Source organism: Rhinopithecus roxellana, chromosome 16, assembly GCF_007565055.1.
Source record: "Rhinopithecus roxellana isolate Shanxi Qingling chromosome 16, ASM756505v1, whole genome shotgun sequence".
NCBI classification, from domain to species: domain Eukaryota; kingdom Metazoa; phylum Chordata; class Mammalia; order Primates; family Cercopithecidae; genus Rhinopithecus; species Rhinopithecus roxellana.
In genome coordinates this window covers 84,924,874-84,948,122 of record NC_044564.1, presented here as the reverse complement: position 1 = coordinate 84,948,122, position 23,249 = coordinate 84,924,874, and the positions used below count along the sequence as shown (strand labels likewise).

Here is a 23,249-nt window from a genome sequence, read left to right as displayed (position 1 = left end):
GGATGTTAGATAACGGTAAGTGCTGTGGAGAAAATTAAGTAGCAAAGGAAGAGGGGGTATGTTGGGTGGGGGTGAGGATTGGATTTGCAACTTTTTTTATTTTTTATTTTTTTGAGATGGAGTCTCGCTCTGTCGCCCAGGCTGGAGTGCAGGGCGTGATCTCGGCTCACTGCAAGCTCCGCCTCCCGGGTTCACGCCATTCTCCTGCCTCAGCCTCCCGAGTAGCTGGGACTACAGGCGCCGCCACCTCGCCCAGCTAATTTTTTTTTTCTTTTGTATTTTCAGTAGAGACGGGGTTTCACCGTGTTAGCCAGGATGGTCTCCATCTCCTGACCTCGTGATCCACCCACCTTGGCCTCCCAAAGTGCTGGGATGACAGGCGTGAGCCACCGCGCCCGGCCTGGATTTGCAACTTTAAACTGGGTGGTCAGTCAGGGTCCCAATGAAAAGATGATATTTCTACAAAGACCTGAATTTCATAAGGGAATGAGCCACGTGTCTGTCTGGGAGACTGATATTACAGGTGCAGGAAAGAAGAAGTGCATGCCCTGAGGCAGAACAGTGCCTGGTGTGTTTGAGGAGTAGCAAGAAATAGCACCTGCGGTCTCTACAGTGGCTAAAGTGCCTGCTTGGTTTGGCGCGGAGATGTTACGCTCCAGATCAGGGAGGGATGGCAACTCTCTCTTTAAAGGACTTGATAGTAAATGTTTTAGGCTTTACAGGCCATGTGGTTTCTGTTGCAACCACTCAACTGCCATTATAGCACAAAAGCAGGCCTAGACGAGACATAAATAAATAGGCAGAGCTGTGTTGCGCAAACGTTATTTACCAAAACAAGTTGGGTCCAGATTTGGCCTGCGGGCTGTAGTTTGTGGACCCTACTCTAAACACACCTATCATGCTCTGATTTTGAACAATGAAAGGAAAACAGTGGAAAACATCAGCACATAAAACAAAGACGCTGCATTTTAATGATCCATCTTTCTACTTTCACTTTAGAACACCGCCTTTCTCATAAAAACCACTTGGGTGGTGTAGTGAGAAATGCCTGTCCTCGCCTCAACTCTGCTGACTTCTTCTGACTCAAGCGCGGCCCTTTCCTCTGTCCTTCTGGATTCACCTCCATAATTCCCTATTTCTCATCCTCGCCGCCCTGCCCCATGTCTTTCTCATCTTTCGTATTTCCTCCTGCATCTTTCCTGCTCATTTCTAGTCTCTGCCAACATCTTATTTATTGGGTTCACCTAGTGAGAGTAGCTATAGCATGGCACATACTGAGCAGGAAACGGTGGCTTTGGTTATTGGTATTACTGCTACCCAAGATGGGGTCCGACTACCAGCGTTTTTATCAAGGAGAGATTTCTATTGGCATTGGTGCTGAGGGTGGGTGTCTTGGTGGAGTCAGAGAGAGAAGACAAGTCTTCCCAGGGAGAGGGAGTGAGAGTAGAGAGGAGGGAATTCAGAAGGGGTCAAAGGTGACAGGTCAGGACTGCCTATGCATGTGGATGTGTTTGGGCAAGGGTGTGCATGCATGATGAATGTTTTACAGCCCTCAGTGGATACTTTACAGCTCAAAGTGGATTCTCAGCAGCAGAAGAATAATTCATACATTCAGGCTTCCTTCCGTACTTACACTTTGAAAATCCCACCTTAATTGTGTCTGCCTTATGATTACAGGCCATTAGAGGCCATTAGTAAATGAACTCTGCGATTTCAATCGTGAAATGCACACTCTCTTGTGAAATACAAACCTGGTTTCACATATTAATTGCTTCTAATTAAGGAGGAACATTTTGGCCAATTAGCTTTTGGAATTTAAGTGGAATCAGAAGGATAATTCAGAAATTTGCTAATTGCTTTCTCCACTGCAGCTGTTTGCCTTTAGAGCAAACATATACCGTCCGCATGTGATGCTGCGTACACACACGGATGGTGGAGAGGCTCAGAAACGCCACTGCTAGAGTCGTTGTGTAGACAGCGGTCACCATCATGTTGGAATTAGCAACATGAAACAAGCAGAGAAAAAAACAGGGACACCACGAGAGACAAACACAGGACTGGACTCCAGAGACCCAGGTTCTCAATCTGACCCAGCGCCTGGGGCTGCTGGCTAACACTGGGCATGTCATGCCACTTCTCCAGGCTTCCTGGACACAAGATGGCAAAGGCCTCTTACAGACTCTCACGATGAGTTTCCATGGTTCATGACAAGCTTCCGTGATTCATGGTAACCTGCCGTGCTGCCATGTAAGTGGAAGCTGTGTGAGAAATGCAAAAGCATCTATTGACAGAAGGGCCGAGTGTGCCTGTGGACACCACACGGTCACAATGTAAGGATCGGGGCTGGCCACTGCTCTTGCAGTCCGTGGATTTTTTTGAAGGAGAAGGTCTTTGTCTCTTGGCACCCTTCCGTTTTATCGTTTTTCACGCCTCTTCCCTCATTTCAATGGCCTTTTCCTGGTTGTGGTGGTACCTTGGTCTTTTCCCCAGTACTGGCCTCACTTTCTTTCTTTTTCGTTGTTGAGACGGAGTCTCGCTCTGTCGCCCAGGCTGGAGTGCAGTGGCGCGGTCGCCGCTCACTGCAAGCTCCGCCACCTCCCAGGTTCACGCCCTTCTCCTACCTCAGCCTCCCTAGAAGCTGGGACTACAGGCGCCCGCCACCACGCCTGGCTATTTTTTTTTGTATTTTTAGTAGAGACGGGGTTTCACCGTGTTCGCCAGGACGGTCTCGATCTCCTGATCTCGTGATCCGCCCGCCTTGGCCTCCCAAAGTGCTAGGATCACAGGCTTGAGCCACCACGCTTGACTTGGCCTCATTTTCTGATGTCTGACCCAGTCCTCACCAATGGATAGTTCTGCTCTCACTCTTAAACCACAGCAGAGAGCCTGCTGGTGGTCTCCATTCCTGCCTTGTCTTGCTTTTCCTCTCCTCTTTCTGTAAAATAGGCTCGCAACACAAGTCCACCAACCACTGCTGCTAACAGAGGTCTGTAATTATCAAGAGGGTTCTTTGGCATCTTGACTTGGGCTTCATGCTGCACTCCTCATTATTACATAATAACTCACCAGTTATAACTTGCTCATCAATCCCTCTCCCACTACAGGAATTTTTCCTTATAAAAATAAAACAGGTTATTATCTACCATCCCCCTTTCCATAGCAATACAAGCTGCTGTCCTTTCTACATCATGAGGAGGTGTTATCATCACTGGTTCCTGCCTGCTCTGTGGGAATTCCCTTTTGTGGGGGCAAAAGGAACAGGGCCCTTCTGGCGAGAGGCTGTAGAGAGAAGCAATTTTGTCAAGAGAGAGTTTGCCCTGAGAGATGGTGCTGTTGGCTTAGGTGTTTCGTGTGCTTGCTTTACTTCTTGAACTTTATTGTTTGCCTTGTTGGTAGCTTACATCACATTCCTATATCTTCGGCCTCCAGCCCTGTGGATGGGAAGCAGATGAATTAGGACAACACTCTCCAGGAAAGTGGGATGTACTGTGGACCCTTGAATAACGTGGGAATTAGGGGTGCTGATCCCCTAGCAGTTGAAAATGCATGTATAACTTCTGACTCAAAGACCTAGGCTACCCCAAGATGGTAGCCTACTGCCAACCAGAAGCTTTACCGATAACACGGTGACTAACACACGCTTTGTATATTACGTGTATTACATACTTATTCTTAAAGTAGAGTGAGATAAAAGAAAACATTATGAAGAAACTGATAAGGAAGAGATAAAACCTATTTACTATTCATTAGGTGGAAGTGGAGCATCACAAGGTCTTCATCCTCCTTGTCTCCACGTTGAGTAGGTGGAGGGGGGAGGGGGATGAGGGAGAAGAGGAGGAGGAGGAAAGTGAGAGAGGGAAGAAAAAAAGAGGGGGAGGAGGGAAGGCGGAGGGGTCGGTCTTGCTGCCTCAGGTTCGGCAGAGTGGGAAGAAGATGCATGTATAAGTGGACCATGCACTGCAAACCCATGCCGTTCCAGGGTCACCTGTGAGATGTGCTCGCATGGCAGTGCTGGCACTGTGGCTGCAGCTGCGGCTGTGGCTGTCTCTGCAGGCTGGCACCGCTCGTAGGAGACTGACTCATTCTCGGCAAACACCTTCTTCACAAAACTGGTTTTCTCTACAGCCTGTCACCTCGAGGGCCCTGTTCCTTTTGCTCCCCCCGACCCCCGCCAAAAAAGGGACCTCCCTGAGAGCGGGCAGGAATCTGTGATATACCCACCACCTTGCGGTGTCGAAGTGCACACTTTCTGTATGTGCTTCCCATGCGCACCAAGCTTGATTTGGGCCATCTCTATAGTTCACCCTTCCTGAGGCCCACCGTGTTCCTAACAGGCTGGAATATCCCTTCCAGATCCTTCTGGTGGCAGTGGTTGGAATTTCCTGGCAGGGAACCTATGCAGAAAATAGTACCTGACATGCCCTCCGTCACGACAGTGCAAAGGATGAAACAGATTCATGTTCAAGGCATGTTCTCATTATGCGCAGCCTTCATTAAAAGTAATTAAAACTTGGCAAATATTCTTCTCAGATGATTAATAGACCATCTCCACTTCTCCTTTTGGGAGGTCGGTTACCAGTTACCAAAAATGAAACACCTGCCTTTACAACGGGCTGCTGCCGAAACGTAGCAGGACACAGCTTTCACAAGGCTGTTAAATACATCTGTTGTGCCAAAAAAAATGGAGCTCTATGTTGACCTAAGTCCTGAATAAATATGGTGGATTTTGGGGCACAAATCTGATTAAAAATTTCTCCCCAGGCCAATGTGGTTAAAAAGTTAGCTAGTTAGATAACTAAGAATATAAAATTGGATGGTAGCAAATGGCCATTTTGGTGGTATTAAACATGTCTTGGGGAAAGCCTGTCCCAGTTTGAATTCCAATTAATGCAATTACTATTTTCCATGTTCAGATTCAGGGAGCACATACTCTCTGTAACTTAAATGAGCCAAATTATCTGTTATGTGTAGTACTGAGGACATTGTATTACCTGAACATTACCTGGTCAGAGTTTGCTGTGCTACCTCAAATGCCTCCCACGAGGGACTCAGTAAACACAAACTATTCCCATAGCAGTGCCCATCATTTCTATGGGGAGCCCTTGTCATTTTCAAGATGGGAACCCTGAGGCAGAGTTGGTGACTGAACTGGGGTTCAGAGTGGCATCCTCAGGATGGGGCTGTCCGATTCTCACTCAGATGACGCTGGCCAGTCCCTGAGGTCCAGACCTTGTCACCAGCATCACTGCTGCCACCCTTCGGAAGTTTTCAAGGGATACTTATGTCTTTAATTTACAGATGAGGACACACAGGCTCTGGGGTTTTAAGAGACTTGCCCAAGCCAGTCAAGTGGGTGACAGGGAGCCCTCTCCGTGGAAGGGCGGAAGCGGGTCTGGCCTGGCATGGCTCCCCCTCCCCTCTAGGAAAGGGGCCTGTACTCTCCACCCAGGTCCTCCCTCACCATGGGGCGAGCACTAAGAAGGGAATTCCTCACTCTGGACTCGCAGACATAAGAGCCAAGCTTCTGGCCTGGGCTCACCCACAGAGGAGCATGTGTTTTGTGAAAGAACTACACAGTGGAGTCAGTATCTCTGTGCTGTTTCCAGATCCAGCCCGCACCGGCCCAGGAGCCGAAGCCAGATGATAGAGCCTGGCCACACTCGGCTGGAATTTTGGGATCACCTCTGCTGGTGCATCACAACCACCAGGACAGATGGCTAAAGCAGAGATTCCTGGACCTCACTCCGAGATTCTGATTTAGTAGGTCTGGGGCGATGTTGGATTCGGTTTTTCTAGCAAGTTTCCAAGGCTGGCTGATTCATGGACCACACTTGACAAGTACTGGCCTATGTTACCTTGTCTAGAGATGGACTGGCAGGGGTCTTACAGCCAGATAGTAAATATCATAGTCTCCGTAGACCATAGTCTGTGTGGCAGCTACTGAACTCTGCTGTTGCAGCAGAAAAGCAGCCATCAACAATATGTGCTGCAACAGGCACGGCTGTCTCCTCATAAACCTGTACAACAGAACATGGCCAGCCGGCTGTGGCTCACTGACCTCTCTGCAACTCACCCATGCGCACGGCAGTGGGGACCTTGAGTTCAGGCCCACCACCACTCCTTGCTTACACAGCTGTAACATGGACGTGATATTCCTGGCCATATTTTTCTCCATGCCTATGATGAAATCATTGCTTACCAGGAAACACTCAATGACTGTTCTTTATCAGGTTCAATCAGTTCCATATTATCTTTGACAGTGGTTAGAAGTATGATACCTTCGGTCGGGCGTGGTGGCTCAAGCCTGTAATCCCAGCACTTTGGGAGGCCGAGACGGGCGGATCACGAGGTCAGGAGATCGAGACCATCCTGGCTAACACGTGAAACCCCATCTCTACTAAAAATACAAAAAACTAGCCGGGCGAGGTGGCGGGCGCCTGTAGTCCCAGCTACTCAGGAGGCTGAGGCAGGAGAATGGCGTAAACCCGGGAGGCGGAGCTTGCAGTGAGCTGAGATCCGGCCACTGCACTCCAGCCTGGGCGACAGAGCGAGACTCCGTCTCAAAAAAAAAAAAAAAAAAAAAAGAAGTATGACACCTTCACTGATGAGGATCATCTTTTAATTTGGCTTTATGTTCCCTCATTATTAGGCATCACATAAGGGAAATAAGTATGCTAAGAGAGACGACAGAAGGACTAATTTTGATGGTTAATTTAGGAAGCTTCTTGGTATGAGAAAACAAAAATAGGGCTGGGTGCTAAGAAATGAATTAATGGGCACAGTGTACACTGGATGATGGTCACACTAAAAGCTCAGCCCCCACTTTGTAACACATCCATGTAACAGAGCTATGCTTGTACCCACTATTTATACAAAACAAAAAGGAGAAAAACATAAAACCGTCTCCATCAGACAGAGCAAAGAAGAAGAGTGTCCAAGGCCAGCGAGAGGAAACACGTTTCTGATGACTCCAACACCAACCGCCTCTCCCAGGCATTTTCAGGAAAAAAGCATTCTACAAACAAAGATATAACCAACAGTTATATTATTTTTTATTCATGTTAGAATTTCTATCAGTGTTTGAACATTAATATTTAGAGAGTTTGTACATTTTCACCTTCCAAGGTTTGAAATGAGAAGCATGCTAGGTCACCAACGGTAACTAATAAACACTTGACAATCACATGAATATCCATCTGCTCTCTCTTAACACTGGTAAACATTTTCTTTCCTTGCTGTAATTTACAATGAAAACTGTGCCCCACTCATGTCTCAGCAAAGTTCCAGACATTATGGATTCATCACATATAAATTCTTTAAAAATATACTTCTGTCAAAAGACTTGATGACTACTATGTACACTACAAAAATAAATCTTCATATAAATAAATTATATGGCATACTTTTATCTTTGTAATTGAAATGACACAAACTCATTTCCACCAAAATTGGCAATGAGACCCAGTTTGAATATTTATTTCCTTTAAACTCCTTACCCTAAAACCTACCATGAGTCCTTAATGTAAATGTTATATACTCTGAACTATTTAACATTAGTAAGCACTCTATACAAATAAAAATTCTGTCCAAAAGTAAAACATAGCTGTAATGTTTCCAATAGAAATAAAATCCCTGCATTTTTTTGTTATAAACTGGCATGACAAATACTGTAGAGGAAAACATTCTTATGATACAAAATTATAAATATCAGCAAAGTTCTTTTCTTTTAAAATTAAAACATCCAAATGAACAAACAGGACAGACAAAATAAAACTATTCAAAGAGAGAGAGAAATTCTAATTCCCTGCCAGCCCCCCAGTTCTCCCTTTGCCAATGTGACTATGGGAGGAAGTTCTACACCGTGCAGAAGTCAGGGGCCGCACAGGCTCTGGCGCACCACGAGCTGGGCTCAGGAAGGGAGCGAGGGCACGCCAGGAGCCAGAGGGAAGTCGACTTCAGAATTTTGCATCATCCCTCCTCCACGCAGGACACACGCTTTCTGAGCAGAGCTGGGTGTGAGGTCGGCAGACCGTGTGGGTGACAGGCACCAAGACAGCAGCAGGGGGTGGCCAGGGTCCCCAGCAGAGTCACACACACACACAGCCCGCAGCCACAAGCAGCTCCCAATCTGCATCTTAGAGTTTCGTGGTGAGTATCAGGGTCTGAGGTCACTACGCTGCGGGTATTTCTGGGGGCCCATTACCTTTCCGTTAAGATTTCCCATGTAATTTAAAAGGGAATAAAAGGAGCTGCCACTCGTGAGTGCCTCACAGTAGCTCAGGCTTCAGTCTTGCAGGGACCCCACCCTTTCCTCTGACTTCTTGTAACAAGGCGCTGGTGTGGATTTGGACGGGGAGCCGACACTGGGTGCTTCCGACATGTGCTGGTCTCTGGCTACAAGATGAGGGAGCTCGCACCTCAGAGCAAAAGAAGAGAACCAGTACAGAAGCAACTTTAAAAATATGCCTGGCTGAGACCTGCCGCTGCCTACATCCTTCAGTGGGGTGTATCTACCCGCCCGCTTTCCCATATCACACTGAAAGAGCACTAATGACGGGGAACATGGAGATGATTGGATTTATTTAGGAAGTGCGCACCCTGAATGCTGGTGCATGAACCCCACTGGAGCTCTTATCCCGCAGAATGCCTGCCTCTGCACCACCACAACGCACGCTCACCGTTTATTTTTAAAGAAGATGCAAACGGATCCAGAAAGCCTCAACCAGCTGCTCCATTTAAGAGAGGGAGTTTAAACCATAGGGACTCAAAACATCATTTCTGGGTGATTGTGGGCCAAGAATTAACCAAATCGGTTTTTCTACCTGTGACAGGGCCACATCCACTCTTGAATTTGGGGGTGCTGGCGGAGGGATCGTGGGTGTGTTGGCTGCAAGAGGGGCACAATGCTGCACCTTTTTAGAGTGTACATACTCTCACAGCCCAGCCAAAGCTCAGCACTAGGCATGTCACCCAATTCTCTAACACCCACGATGGTGAACTGATGTGAGCTCCACACCCTGAGGTTCCAGCATCCATCACAATGATCCGGGAGAAGGATCTTATTCCCCTGAAGCACAAATTGGGGTCCTGGATGGCAGCCAATGATCGTAAGAGATACCGTGGACACGAGGAGAGTCTAGCTTTTGCTGGGCTGATTCGAAAGGATTGGGTGGATGTTTAGGGCCAGCCCTCACCAGCACAAAGTAATAAAAGATATCCTGACGCTTCCAGCCTGACTAGGTCAGAGCCTACTAAAGGTTACAGACAGTGCAGAGAAACAAAACAAGACAAAAAAAAATCACAGTACAGTACATGGTGAACTCACACACGTGTTCACACGCACAGCCAAACAAGAGGGCCGCACACAACGACAGCTAGAGAAGCCACCAGGATTAACGTGCTTTCTTCATATCCGCTCATTAAACAAAAAAATTATCACGCATAGCGTGTTTGAAAGTTAACAGTAACATTTCATACTACCACAGGGTTGTGATATGCAAATTTAAAATATTTTAAACAGAAACCTTTACAAAATAATCCTATTACATAAGCAATATTTGCATAGAATTATACAAGTAAATTATACAATATTTAAGCAGCAGCAACATATGCTGGAATTTAAGACTAATGAAGCTTGGTTGTGGCACGGAGCCCAATGCTCGAATACAGACAGGCCCCGCTGCGGCCTCCGCACTCTGGGGCAGGCGTGGAGAAGCCCCAGATCATAGCTTTACATCCTTCCTTCCTATATTACACATGTGTACAACCTCTTAAATATTTATAGAAATATTTAACAAAATAATACAATCGGTTACAGTAACAGTGAACTGCTGTCCTGGTACAGGGCATCTTTTCCATAACTCCAAGCAGTTCTCTTCAAGCAGTTCTGGAAAGACGTGGGGGTGGGGGGTTTCCAATCTTTGGCCTCTTTGCTTCAGATTTTAATCACCCTTTAAAAGAAACCAAAAAGGAAGTTGAACAGAGTAAGAGGTGTGTCAGTCCATATTTATAAAGTACCAAAGCAGGCGAGAGTGATCTTGGTATTAGAAATCACGAGAGTGGGGTGTGGGCCTGAGGGGTCCCTGAGGGCCGCTTGCGACCTCTCCCTTCATCTGGGGGCTGGTTACACAGATGCGTTCCCGTGTGACCAATTCGCTGTGGCATGCACCTCCGTAAAGACTGGCACAGGTAAAAGGTGGTGCTGTTCGTGCTGCTGTGGCGCTGCACCGACCCTCCGCAGGCCAGCAGTGGGGGAAGAGACCCAGTGTGGAGCTAGGCTGGTTCCCCAAGGATGACAAAACTTGAGCACATCAGCCTTGCTCTGGGCATAAAAGGTCACTGGGGTCCAGCGTGGGATGTGCCCGAGTGCCGCGGCCCCTTGGTGATGCCGAGGACCCCAGGAGAACCTTGCCCTCCTCTCCGCCTGGCTCTAGGTCCCTCAGCTGCCCTTGTCCGTGGCACACACCTCAGTTGGAGCTGCTTCCCCGGGGCCTCTCCTCACACTCCACGTCCTGCAGCTCAATGACTTCCACTTTCGAATCCCTCCTCTCACACCGGACATGGAAAGGCACGTGGGGGTCCTCGAACAGGCCATGGTCCGTCTCGGGGTAGCCCTCGTAGCCCGGGCAGAGCCCTCCTCGGGGGTTCCGCCCAGGCCCGGGGACAGGCGGTGGGTGCACGGCGACAGTCACGGAGGCAGACGCCGTCACAGTGGTGATGGGCTGGCAGTAGCCGGGCACGGAGCTGCCCATGGCAGTGGACGCTGGGCTCCGAGGGTTGTGAGAACGGGCCCCGCGGGAGCCCCAGCGGTCCCTATTGCTAGGGCCAGAACGCCCTTCAGTAGAAATTTCAAAAGCGTCTCTGCGCGGTCTGTACGGGGGTGGCCACAAGCCTTCTCTGGGGAGGTCCCTGCGGGGCTGCTGGCCTTGCCGTCCGGGAGGCAGGGACCCTGAGTCCAGGTGGGGCTGCTGTCGTGGGTTCGAGGGTTGGTGATGCCTGGATTCGGGATGGACCACCTGCAGATGGCGAGGGTGGGTTAGAAGGTGGGGGAGGGTGCGGCCCCAGGCTGGGCATGGTGCCCGCAGCTCCCACACCTCCCTCCTTGGGTTTCACCAAAGACTCAGTCAACCCTGGGGAGCCCACGGGGGCCTTCCACCCACAGAAGAAAAGCCCGTTCTTCTAAGAACCTCCAGGACCTGGCAGAGGAGCGTGTGGTTTGAATCCTGTTTCCAGGCCTTCTCTGACACAGCTGGCTGGACACGTACTATTGTTGCCCATAAATGTGGGCTGTGGTCAGAGCATCCAAGCTGCTGCCCCCCTACCCTGTTCAGTCCTGCAGGCCCTGAGCTGCTCTTCTCCCAAAGCTGCTAAGTGTGTGGCCCTGGCTGGCCTGAGTGCAGGACGCTGGCAGGACTGTCTCTGCCTACTCTGTCAAACACAGCAGCCACTCCAGACATGTGGCTGATTAAGTTTTAATGAACTAGAATCCGAAATCCAGCTCCTCGGTAGCCCCAGCCACATTTCAAGCGCTCCACGGCCACGTGTGGCCGGTGGCTCCTGTCCTTGAGAGCAGAGAGGGCACTTGCGTCAGTGCGGAGGGCTGTGGCGGGCAGCCCGCTTCGTCTGAGTGTGAAGAATCTGGTCTCTGCGTCTCTGCGTCTCTACACAAAGCACAGAGCAACACAGTGGCCACATCAATCAAAAGGACCGTGACCAACTTCAAAGTCGTTCAGCTTGTACCTATTTTTAGGCTCCTGCTGAACAAAACCAGATTCACACTGCAGCTCAGCGGGGTCGTCACGGGGGGTAGGAGGAGGACAATTCAGGTTATTTGGTTGGCCTTTCTCTCTTTCACGGAAGGGCTGCTCTGGCCTGGGACTGGAATACCCATTTCCTGGAGGGACAGCAGGGGGTCCTCAGTGGAGCCACATGAGCCTCAGAACCTTCCTTGAGTTTTCGGGGCTGAGCCCATCCCAGGGCGCACAGCGGAGGAAGGGACCCAGGTCCCTGGAACCTCCGAGGAGGGGCTCCCAGGCTCCTGGTGACCTCCTGAATCCCTGAAGGCCAAGAACTCAGGGGTGGTTCTCGGCCTCTCTGCTCTTTCCTGCCACCTGGAACATGAGCTTGGAGCCACAAAAGCTATGGTAAAGTATTGAGATAGTAATAATGAATGCTGTGTCAAGGGCAATGAAACCTAACAGAAATGAGAGAAGAAAAAAACCTTACTTCTGCGGGCAATAAAAATACTACTACAGTTTTAGAAAATATCACTCTCAAATGACATGCACCTTAAGGGGGGGCCGGGGAAAGGCAAGGACTGTTTTATCTCTGGCCTTTGAAGCCCAAACTGTCCTCACCCCGAACAAGATAGATGCTACTGCTTTGTGCAGGGACATTACTGGCTCCTGCCCCTTTTTTATCCTTTATGAGATCAAACCACAGGAAGATGGCATTTTTATAGTTGAAAAGAGTTAACTGTTGGCCATTTCCTATGATTTGACCTAGCCTGTACTTTCTCTCTGCATCCCATTTGCCTGTGTGATGTGCTGCGCAGAGCAGACAGGAGCCCCGCTCGACCACCGGGCCCACTACCTCGGCGGGAAGACCCCCACCCCGTTCCGCAGGGTCACTTACGGTGGAGTGGGCGAAGACGGGGTTTTCTGTGGCTTCCACGATCACTTGGTGGGCAGGGCCTCCCGCGCCCGGCTGGGCCTCGTAGTGCCGAAGCTCCTCGCTGAGGCCTGACACTGTCGTCTGGGAACTATACTCCGAGTCGGAGGAATCAGACCCGCTGTGCATGTGGCTGGGGGGCATGGCGAACCGGACCACGCTGGGGGCTGGCTCAGGGGAGGGTGTGGGCAGGCGGTTCAAGCCGTTGGCTGGAGACACCTATTTAAGGGGATTCCATGTTACAAGTGTTCTTGTCCATCTACCTGCTGGCCACGCTCAGAGTTCAAAGCACGGTGTTATTCAGGGGCCTCTGTCCCCTGCCCTGGGGCCCTGCGCACTCTGCCGTATTAACCTCCCCCTTTCTACCACCTGGAGGATCCTTGGGTCCCGCAGCTGGAGCAGAAGAACTGTCCTCTGCTCCACACTGGAAAGGCGGGATGTGTACTTTTTCACTCTTGTGAAGTCCGATTATGCATCTCAAGGTGAAAGTCTTCATTTACTGTACAAAGATCTGTAAGACCTAGGCTGCAGTAGGTTGATTGAGAGGAACCAAACCAAACCCGCCCTCCAGCCCTCAAAGCCAGTACAGCGAGGAGGAAAACAGACAGGACTCAGATGTTTACTGAAGAACGACCAGCAAGTGGGGAGGCAGCTAAGTCTAGAAACGAAGAGCGGCACAGGAAACACAGCACTCAGCCGGCCTACACATGGGACATCCCCGCGTCACTACTGACCTCAGGATATGGTCCAAAGAAAGACAAAAGCACGGGAAGCAAAACCAGCCCGTTGAGAACGCCGAGGATGGTGAGGATCGCCAGTACAGCAAAGAAATACCTGGGAGATCAAGAGGAAACGGGAACAGGCGCTGTGACAGGGTAGATCGCGCCCCCTCCGTGTGCCCAGCACAGCAGCGTGGCAACGCCAGAAATGACCAAACCCACCCCGCTGAAGAGGCTGTTATCCAACCGCAGTTCACATTCAACACAAGGTGAGCTTTTGTTTTGGTTTCTTTACCTTATGGCTTTGAGGACTACATTCCACAACCCAGAGTGTTAGTTCATGAAGGGAAGAAAAAAAAATTAGTTTGTTAATTTGCTGAACTCTGATGGCACGTAATGTTATTTATGAATGTGTTACACAAACACAAAAATACGGAATGCGACCTGAATGGCTGGGCAGACTGAAAGCACAAACACAATGCCGAGGGGCCCCGCTCATGAAAACCCAGCAGAAGCAGACAAATGAAGTGAAGGGTGTAGAATTTAAACAATTTAGCCCAGGAGGAAAAGCAGCCCACTTCTGCAGGCTGCTAATCCACTGTGAAATGCTTCTGCATCTTACGGCAGAATCTCTAATTAAGTCTCTAGCGTATCAGGTGAGGCTTTTCCTGGGCTTTCATTAATCACAACTTTCTGCCTAGAATTCTGTGAGTTCCAGTTTTACCAAATAGCTCCAATTGCAACCTTTTTAGAACACAGGAACCAGCTTTCTGCAAAGAAAAGGCCGCCCATTCTGTGGGAGCTGGGGCATTGTGCTGGGCGAGGGCGCTCCACAATGGCGGGGCTGCTCTGCGGGCCAATCTTTTGTTGAACAATTTAGCATCTCTGAATACTCTTGTTTTGCGTCAGCCAATTCAAACATAAAGGCCGCAGCACCATGGCAGAGGAGAAGAGTGCACAAGTAGTTCTGCTTTCCCACCATTGAGGGCTAAGGTCTGGAATCCTTCATGAATACCAAGGTAAACCTGTCAGCCAGGGACAGCCTCTGGCGGACACTCTGCACGGCTGGAGGGCACGGACGCCACGCAGGGATGCGTTTCTGGAACTAATGATTTCTAGGGCAACTCAGATGGAAGTGGGATGGGGTGGGGGAGAGAATCAGGATGTTCGGGGAAGAGGGAAGGCAAGATATCTATCTGTTAATGGTCCTCTGGTTCATAAAATTAAACAGGCAACCAGTGCTGCCGTGTCTGTATGTGTTTTGACATCAGATGAAAGGAGAGAGAATCCCTACAAAAATACAAATAACTCGCAGCTATTGTAAACACTCAAAACTTCTGAACTGCATTAGTAAAAACCAAGCAGCCAATGTCTTGGTCTAATGTAAACTGCTGGAACTTTCGGCTGGGGCATGTATCAGCAGCCGCATTAAGACATTTGCATCCCATCCATCTAGCTGAAGCATAAACAGGCCAATTAGATTTCTGACGGCTTAGCATATACAGTGTCTGCTCATGTATTTGACCTTGGTGAGGCCTTTATCAGATTAATCCATCCCGTTCTAGAAAATGGGAAGCCCTTTTAAGTGCTTGAAAGAGGAACCCTGATATTTCTGGGCGGGAACAACCCTGGGTGACAGGAGTGGGCTGGGATTCTGGCTGCTAGGTTTCCAGCTGGGGGCTCTAATTCAGGCTAAGTTTCCTCATTCAGCATCCCCCACAAGGCTGAGTGAGACCCTCCTGTAAACTCAGAAGACCACAGCACACCTTGCATTTCCCCTGGTTTTGCCTGTGAACTCGTCTCTGCCCCCAAAAGACCTTAAGCTACACAGAGGGATATGGGGGGTCCCCATTATTTGCTGTTGTGCAAATGGCACTTACGGGGTGCTTGTTATATTTGTGTTAAATGAGAAAGTAAATATGCAAAAGAAACTCTACTTGACATTGGGCTTTTATATCATAGCGATAACACGTTAGTGCCTGAAAAAGTGGATACTAAGAACAAAGGAAAAGCTAAAATCAAACTAAGAACTAAAATAAATAAAACATAGACCAAAACATTTAACTCAGTTGGGCAACTATCTATTTGGTATTGGCAAACAGGAATTTAGGAACTGGCTTGCTGGCTTAGCAGTAGTTTGTGCTGAGAAGTCTAGCTCCATGGACACTGCAGGGAGGTAGCTGGAGATGCAGACCCAGCCCTCACCCCGCCCCCGCCCCCTGCCCCCCGAAATCAGCCCTGCACTTAGCCTCAGACGATTCCTCAGCACATCGGTGTTTGAAGCACTGGTCTACAGAGATTCCACTTCACCATCACTCTATGCAAAAACCGCAACAAGCAAGCTTGGCACTCATTCTAGGAAGGCAGCCTCCACGATGCCAAACTGCCCAGTGGGCTTTGCCACAGGCCAACCAATGGACTCATCTTTCTCCCGTAATAAAACTTTGGCTAAAACTTCTAGTTGAAACCTTCTTCTTTTTACTCGGAGATGAGAAGCCTATCTCTCTCTCTGATGCACACACCACCTCGCAGTACTGAAGCGTGCCAAACAAACCCATCGTTTCTCACATCTGGTTGTGCCCTGTCATGGTTCTAATCCTGGACTATCTTTTACTTATTGGTGATTCTGGCCTCAGTGCTCCAGAAAGTAGCAGGGTTCCGTCCGAGAGCAGCTCCGTCACAAAGCTATGGAGGCCGCTCAGAACAGCAAGCGTTTCCTCCTCTGCAGTTCTCGAATTCTTTTCAAAAGGAAAACTCACTCTTCTTTTATATTTCACAAAGTCATATTCTTAATTACATCAACTGGAAATGACTTGCCTTGAGATCCAAACTAGGCTTAGATTCCCAAGAGTTGACACCAAAGTCCACTGCTAAACGCTTCCTAATTGTGGGGACTCGAATATGAAATCTGGGCACATCATTTTCACTTCTTAGAAGAATAAAGTCAGGTGACAAATTTAGGTATTTTTAAGCTTTCCTTTCCACAGTTTGAAGGAGACGGAGCACAGGTCAAATCTGGCATCTCTTTCTACCGATGTTTCTAACCCGAGACACCAATAACGGGCCCCCTATTGGGTGATCCTTCGGGTTCAAGCTGTGGAACTGTCCTTGCTGCCAGTCCCAAACGCTTTATCTTCTGTTTCCAAGATATTCCCCAAGACAGCTCTAGAAGAGAGCTTGTCTTCACACCTCTGAGTATCTCTAAGTTAACCAATTCAAAAGAAAGCAGAGTCACAATGACGAGATGCTGCAATCTACCAGATACAGAAGGAAAGACGCAACCAAGATCGCCTGAGCTAATGACAAGGATTTTTTTTTTTTGATACAGAGTCTCGCTCTGTCGCCCAGGCTGGAGTACAGTGGTGCGATCTCGGCTCACTGCAAGCTCCGCCTCCCGGGTTCAAGCCGTTCTCTGCCTCAGCCTCCCGAGTAGCTGGGATTATAGGCACCTGCCACCACGCCTGGCTAATTTTTGTATTTTGAGTAGAGATGGGGTTTCACTATCTTGGCCAGGCTGATCTTGAACTCCTGACCTTGTGATCTACCCACCTCAACCTCCCAAAGTGCTGGGATTACAGACATGAGCCACTGCACCCGGCTCAATAACAACGATTTTTAAAACATGTCTCCGTGCACACGCCTGCTTACCTGACAATGAAGTCGAACTCAGATCCCGCAAGCATCAGCACTCCCAGGAGAGTGGACACAGCCCCGTCCAGGACGGGCGCAAACATGTGCTCCAGGGCAAGCACAGCCCTGCGGTTCTTGTCACCGATGGCCGTCAGAAAGGCCTGTGCAAGGAGGATGTTCACAAGATCAGGTTCCTGGACTTCACATGGTAAGTGCTCAGCTCTGTCCTAAGTGCGACAAGCTCTCAGAACTGCTCACGCTTTGCTGTTTCAGCTGCTAGAACGTGTAACCAGAGTGGCTCAACTAGCTGCATCTAGACTTAAACTATGATGACCTCTTCATGACACTGGGTCATATTTGGTGTTGACATAAATCTTGAACACAGTAAAACCAAAACCATATAAAATGGACAGAAATGTCCCCTTCTTTTCACTGCTACTCACCCCTAAGTTTCCCCCCCTTTAATGATCTCACCCCACTCACACGTGAGACCTCCAATTCCCACAGCAACAGGATTCTGGCTAATGCACTGGATGGCCAAGAGCTTAGCTCAGTGTCCCAAGTCATTGGGTGCTACACACACGTCCTCACGATCATGCAGAGGTGAGACCTTCTGTCGCTGTTGCAGGCTGTGTTTGTAGTACACCTAAGCACTATGAGAGTATTGCAAGAAATACACAGGACCAGACATTTGAATCAAGCCCTTTCGAATGCTGTGTGGACACATCCCTGTCTCTCCTGCAGTCCTAAAGCTCTTCCAGGCCCGGAATGCTGTTGATACTTAATGGGAACTTTGCAGAGTAAATTCTGGAAGATCAGACTGTTGGCCTGAACGTGTGACCCCTGCAGGGAGTGTTAAGCCTGGCACAAGTTCTCTCTCTGAAGTTCAGGCTGTTCTGGGTTATGCCGAGAGGAGAGGGCTGGGTGTCTTTGGCAGGATGCGTTTCTACACCTTACCTACCTGCAGAAGGACTGAGACAGTCGTTCTCCTTAACAGATGAAAAAATACCAATATACAAAGGTGTGCTAAGAGTTTTCATACTTTTCTCTCAAGCAGGTTCTACTCTTTCAGAGTTGGTAAAGACATTAGGGTCAATATGGCTGCCTTCTGCTCTTGGCAGAAGGCACCAATGGGGTTTTCAGCCATGCTGCCTTACGTCATATTTGGGCCATGAGGCCATAAGGGCCAAGTTGTGATGACCCTGTCACACGCTGCTTCTGTGTTACCAAGACAGCAAATGAACGGGAACCCACTGATTTCCTGAAGACATCCATGGAAGAAGAGACTTCTTCACACCTTATTCCACCATTTTACAAACCTCAAAAGAGCAGTAACTGGCAACTCTAAATGCAGTTTCACAGGGAGGATGAGAATACTGAAAATGACTTGGACTCGAGGTCCTAGAGTTTAGAGACTGTAGTGAGCATTTCCATGGTAAAAATCTGCTCTGGAGACCTGTTTGCCATGCTAGCTTCCAAACAAGGTGGTTTCCATTTGCATCAGAATAAAATAATTTGTGGATTCTTAACTCACAGGCAAATTTATCTCCCTTTTGAAGAACTGTGTTAGAATTGTGGGTTTTCTAAACTCTAGGCTGGCACTCTTCTTTTTTTAAAAATAGTCCCTCCTCCCAGCTCAAAGGAAGAAAATAATTTGAGCAGCCTCGAAATTTAGAGAATACTGTTTCTGTATTGTTGGCTTTTTATGATACACCGTAAAAAAATGGGGTAACTTCAACAAAGCATTCCTTCCAAAACACAAAAGTTTACAATCTCTCAATCGTATCATAATAGCCCTGGAAAGCCCGCAGAAGGCACAAGGCTGTGGCCTGTGTGGAGACATGCATGTGCCATGTGCTGAGCCCAAAGGGAACCCACGCTGGAGATTGCAAAAGCAATGGCGGAAATGACTTGGTCCAAGCCCAGCGCTGGCTTCCTAGCTAGGGTATTTCGCACATCGGTATTTAATAGGTGAAGGCATTTATTGATTGAATGCCTACTGATAACCCCAAATTCTTAGGCTCTAATCTGCAGATGGAACATGATTTACACAGTTGTGAGGGTTTGGATAATTCTTTCATAAAAGTATACAACAGATTTATCTCCTGGGCTAAAGATTCCTTCTGAAGTTTAATTACCTCCAACAAAGCATTCACAGGGCAAGGCATAGACAAAGAGAGGGGAAAAAAATGTCTGTTGAAAGCAACACTGGTTCTCTTACTTTCTGCTGTCATGAATGCAGAGGCTGGGAGGTCTGAGGAGCTGGGTGGGCTTAGGGAGAGGAGCCAGTTCCCCGGGGCTGAACAATGGAGCCTCCACTCCTAAGCCCGAGGGTACTTCCTTGGCTGCCAGCTCACCTCACCCTCAATGATGCCATCCCCAAGCCTGTGAGCGTGGTCTCATTTTATCCCCACTGCTCCTGGTGTGTTTAAACCTCTGTGTATGCCCACCCACACACTCACCGCATGATCTGCCTTACGAACAAACGCCACAGTGTCAGGAATCACGGGGGTGTAATGACAGTCAACGTCAGGTGAGCACGGCCCTCCCAGGCCCACTCCAACACACCAACCCTGCACTGCCTACGGCTGACAGGGCCCACAGCCATGTACCTTCCGCACCCCTCTCCTCAGCCTCCCTTGAGGGAAAGGAATCCAGAAACCTCACAGGCTCTCCTAGGGGCCCTGTGCCGAGGCCTCTTCCCTGCCATGCACAGGGAGACTGCCAAGGTTCCCACTTGGAAACAAACAGAGCCGTTGTTTTTTCACAAAGTTTCTGCTTCAAACGTCTCCCATACCAAAGCAACGTGAACGGTGAACTCCACTCCTATGCCAACAGAAGCGATCAGGATGACCACGGGCACGGCGCTGAGCTTGATTCCGATGAGGCCCATCATGCCAAAGAGCTCGACCGTCATCAGTGCCAGGACCATCACCTGGAGCAGGGCACACAGTGGTCAGTGGGCGGGCAGGTCACCCTCCGGGGCTGCCCACAAGGGAGGCCGCCAGAGGCCTAAGGTGTCCTCGGTTCAAATCAACATAATGAACGGACTGACTTGCTTTAACTCTGGACACCACCTTTACTGCCTAATTCATCTACCCGCTTTGAAGGGAGACAGCAAAAAACACACAGAACAACTCCACCAGAGCAATCCACGAGGAATCACACAAGCATGGACGCACCACTCGGCTATGAATTTCGCCTAGATTACAACAAGATCCATCTCTCCTCCTGCTTGGGTCTCAGCCGTCAGAAACCATCCGTGAACCCATCATTAAGTATTTGGTTGCCTCACTCTCCATTCTAAAGAAAGCGGATGGGACGGGGTGAATAAAAGTTCTTGCAGGTCAAAGTAGTTTTGCTTTTGTGGGCGAACCTGCAGGTTAAGTGAAGATGATCTGGGGGCCAGGGAAGCGGGGAGGTCGTCATCAGCTGACGCGTGTCAGGTTACAGGACCCCTGCACTTTGAAGAGCTGGGGACAGCTGGGGTGGATTGAGCCAATTGTTAAATCCAAGGAAAAGCTTCTTGCCTTTCATCTTCCTTGTAAAAATTTGTGGGGAAATGGAAATGAAATCTGTGAGTTAGATTTGGGGTTTCGTGGTCCAAAGGGGAGAAGATACAAATGAACAACGAGTTACCAGATGGAAGAGAAGGAGGAAAACGATCTTTCTTTTCTGGGGGTGGGCGGTGGGCAGCGGTGGCGGGAGGGGAAGGAATGATGAGAGATGGACAACATCAATTGCTAAGTGCCATGAAAACTCTCACAGACTAAACATTTACCTTTTAACGTACCTGCTGCACAGACTCATGGTGCAGACACAAAATCTGGCCTCTGTTTTTATAATTTTGGCATTTTAAAGGCTACACCATAGTTCACAGAATTTAAACACTGCCACGGTTTTATTGGACTTTACATGAAACTTACGTCAAATCTGAGAGTATTTTGGAGAAGGAGATGCCAAAAAACAGGCTCGTAATGTTAGTTTATCATTTTCCCCCAGGACTTAAAACACACAAAATCATGTTCTCCATATATCACTGTCCTGACTTCTCTGATTGTCCCTCCATGTTAAATGTAGAAGAACCTGCTATGTTATTATTAGGCCTGGATGAGGTCACAGAATGACACTTTTCAGTTAAAGAAAAAATGAGCTAGGCTTTGAGTGCTTTGATTTAATAAATGCTCAGAGTTGTGATGGAAAGTGCGCTTTAAAAAGTCCCTATCTTTCCACAAAAATCTTCAAGCTACGGGAGAGGGGACCTAAGAATGAGGCCATTAGAGGTTCCACCTTAACCATGGACCTCACCACCTCCAGTAGAATAAATATATTACGGATGATGCAAGCTATACCCTCCTCCAGAGGCCCAGACATAAACCAAACTTCCCGGCTGCAGAAAGAGCTATGCTGAAAGGAATTTGACTTCCACAAAGCCCCTTATAATACACTCACAATGATCCCGGCCGTCCAGGGGTTCAGAAGGAAGATGGCGCACACGAGGAACGTGCAGGCCAGCACCACGCTGATGAATAGCAGTAGCCAGTGGCGGAGGCCGATGTACTGCTCCCAGAAGAGGAAGGGGTAGCCGTTGGGGTAACTGGACAGCCCCAGGCTCGTATAGTTGCTGCAAATGGTCCTTACTTTTTCAATCGCCTCCACAAAGTCTGAGGTGTCCCGCAAGCCGTTGAGGTAGAAAGGGAACTGGGCATACTCGATGGGCTCTGCTGCCGGGACTGGACAGAGAAGGGCACAGGTTAGGAGCAGCCCAGGGGAGAGGAGCATCGCAGTTTCAATGGAAAGAGAGAAGAACTTTGCATGAAAGCTTACTGACTGCTCTTCTACATGATACCAAGGACAAACAATCCTCATCACAGCCTCCAGGCCTTTACAATCTTCCCGTTTGGTTTAAAAATGTTTATCTCTGTGATCCGCGTGTTTTTTAACATTCAATTTTAATCTTCCAGCAGTCATTCTTTCTGAAGGGTCTGAAAACTCCAGGCTTACATTTTGGGAACATTTTTTGTTCTCTTGACACACATGAAAATACCGAGTTCACGCAGTTTGATTCAATCACCTCCAAGAGCAAAGTAACTCTGGAGTCCTGCTTTCCTGAGAAAAATGCTTAACTTATCCTTTTGGTGACTGAACAAACTTAAACCTTGTATGCTTCTTTTCTAATGCAATGCTAAGTCTTCAGCAACAGGGGAAGAAATCCTTACACAACAAGCATTTAGTTACTGCCGTTGTGTGTTCCAGACCCTCTGGGGTCATTCAGTTGACTTGCTAAACATGATTTGCCCTATTATAATCTCAACTATAAATTTTCATTAAGACAAGCCTTGGCTGCCTGCCACAGGGCTCTGGGGTTTAGATCCCGGGAAGCACTACTTGCTGAGTCTCCAGCCATGTTTGCAAGGGGACCCGTCTTCTCTCTCACATCCTCCCTGGGCCCGGTATCCAAAGCATACGCTACTAATGTCTCCACCAGAAATGCAAATGAAATCCACACAGAACCACCTTTCAAACTCTGGGCTGAGAGGTGAAAGGAAGAGGACACTGTTGTATACAGACTTCTCCGCTCCAGTTTAAACAGCTTTGACAGAGTGCAGGTGCTTGGTGGCTTATAGGAATGACCCGATGTGCCAAAAATCCCTTCAACACCAGAGTTGACAAAGTGAAGATAAACATATAATCCTCAGCGATAAAACTCTGCAATAGTAAAATAACACTCAACGTGGAGGCGTCCCCGGTGTTCACATGGAACAGCTGGCATGCGAGAGCAATGCCTAATGAGCGTCTTAGCATCGAAGCTACGCACGGAGACAAGACGCTTATTTCCCAACGTGACAGAGTGTGGGGTGGTATCCCATTACACATCCTTGTCTGTCTCCCGGAGTTTTAAACGAGAAGAAATTGATTGTTCTGTTTACACTTTTGAACCCTGGGTAGCATCAACGGACGAAGGCTGTTGCTGAGTTTGGAGAACCAGGGAAGGCACCTCTGTAAGCTCCCAGCACCCCCGATAAAACACTACTTACTTCTCAGCCTTGTTTCAGGCATGTAGTCGGCTTTGTCGTGGACCCATTCCGGTCGGTGCGGCCGGATGTTGGCCTGGGAGGCAGCATACGCGACAGGGTCATTGCTGACCCAAGCCGTCAGGTAGATGTAGAAAGCGCTGGGATTAATGATGCCATCTGCATCCACCAGACGCTGTTTAGTCAACTACAAAAA

The 23,249-nt window shown here is 48.7% G+C and overlaps 1 protein-coding gene across 4 annotated transcripts in view; it reads right to left on the bottom strand.

The window, feature by feature from the left end:
* Positions 1-7,032: 7,032 nt before the first annotated feature.
* The window catches only part of PTCH1 (patched 1), a 73,607-nt gene continuing 57,390 nt past the window's right edge, over positions 7,033-23,249 (bottom strand). For 3 of the 4 annotated variants that reach the window (XM_030919902.1, XM_030919903.1, XM_030919904.1), the window contains 8 exons: positions 23,057-23,240; positions 21,471-21,751; positions 19,816-19,953; positions 17,037-17,179; positions 13,404-13,503; positions 12,634-12,888; positions 10,466-11,015; positions 7,033-9,950 (listed from right to left, as the gene is read on the bottom strand). In XM_030919902.1, the coding sequence (XP_030775762.1) occupies positions 10,467-11,015; positions 12,634-12,888; positions 13,404-13,503; positions 17,037-17,179; positions 19,816-19,953; positions 21,471-21,751; positions 23,057-23,240 (1,650 nt within the window). In that variant the 3' untranslated portion in view covers positions 7,033-9,950; position 10,466. Of the gene's footprint in view, positions 9,951-10,465; positions 11,016-12,633; positions 12,889-13,403; positions 13,504-17,036; positions 17,180-19,815; positions 19,954-21,470; positions 21,752-23,056; positions 23,241-23,249 lie in introns of those variants that run through there. The other variant, XM_030919906.1, reaches the window with a different exon arrangement.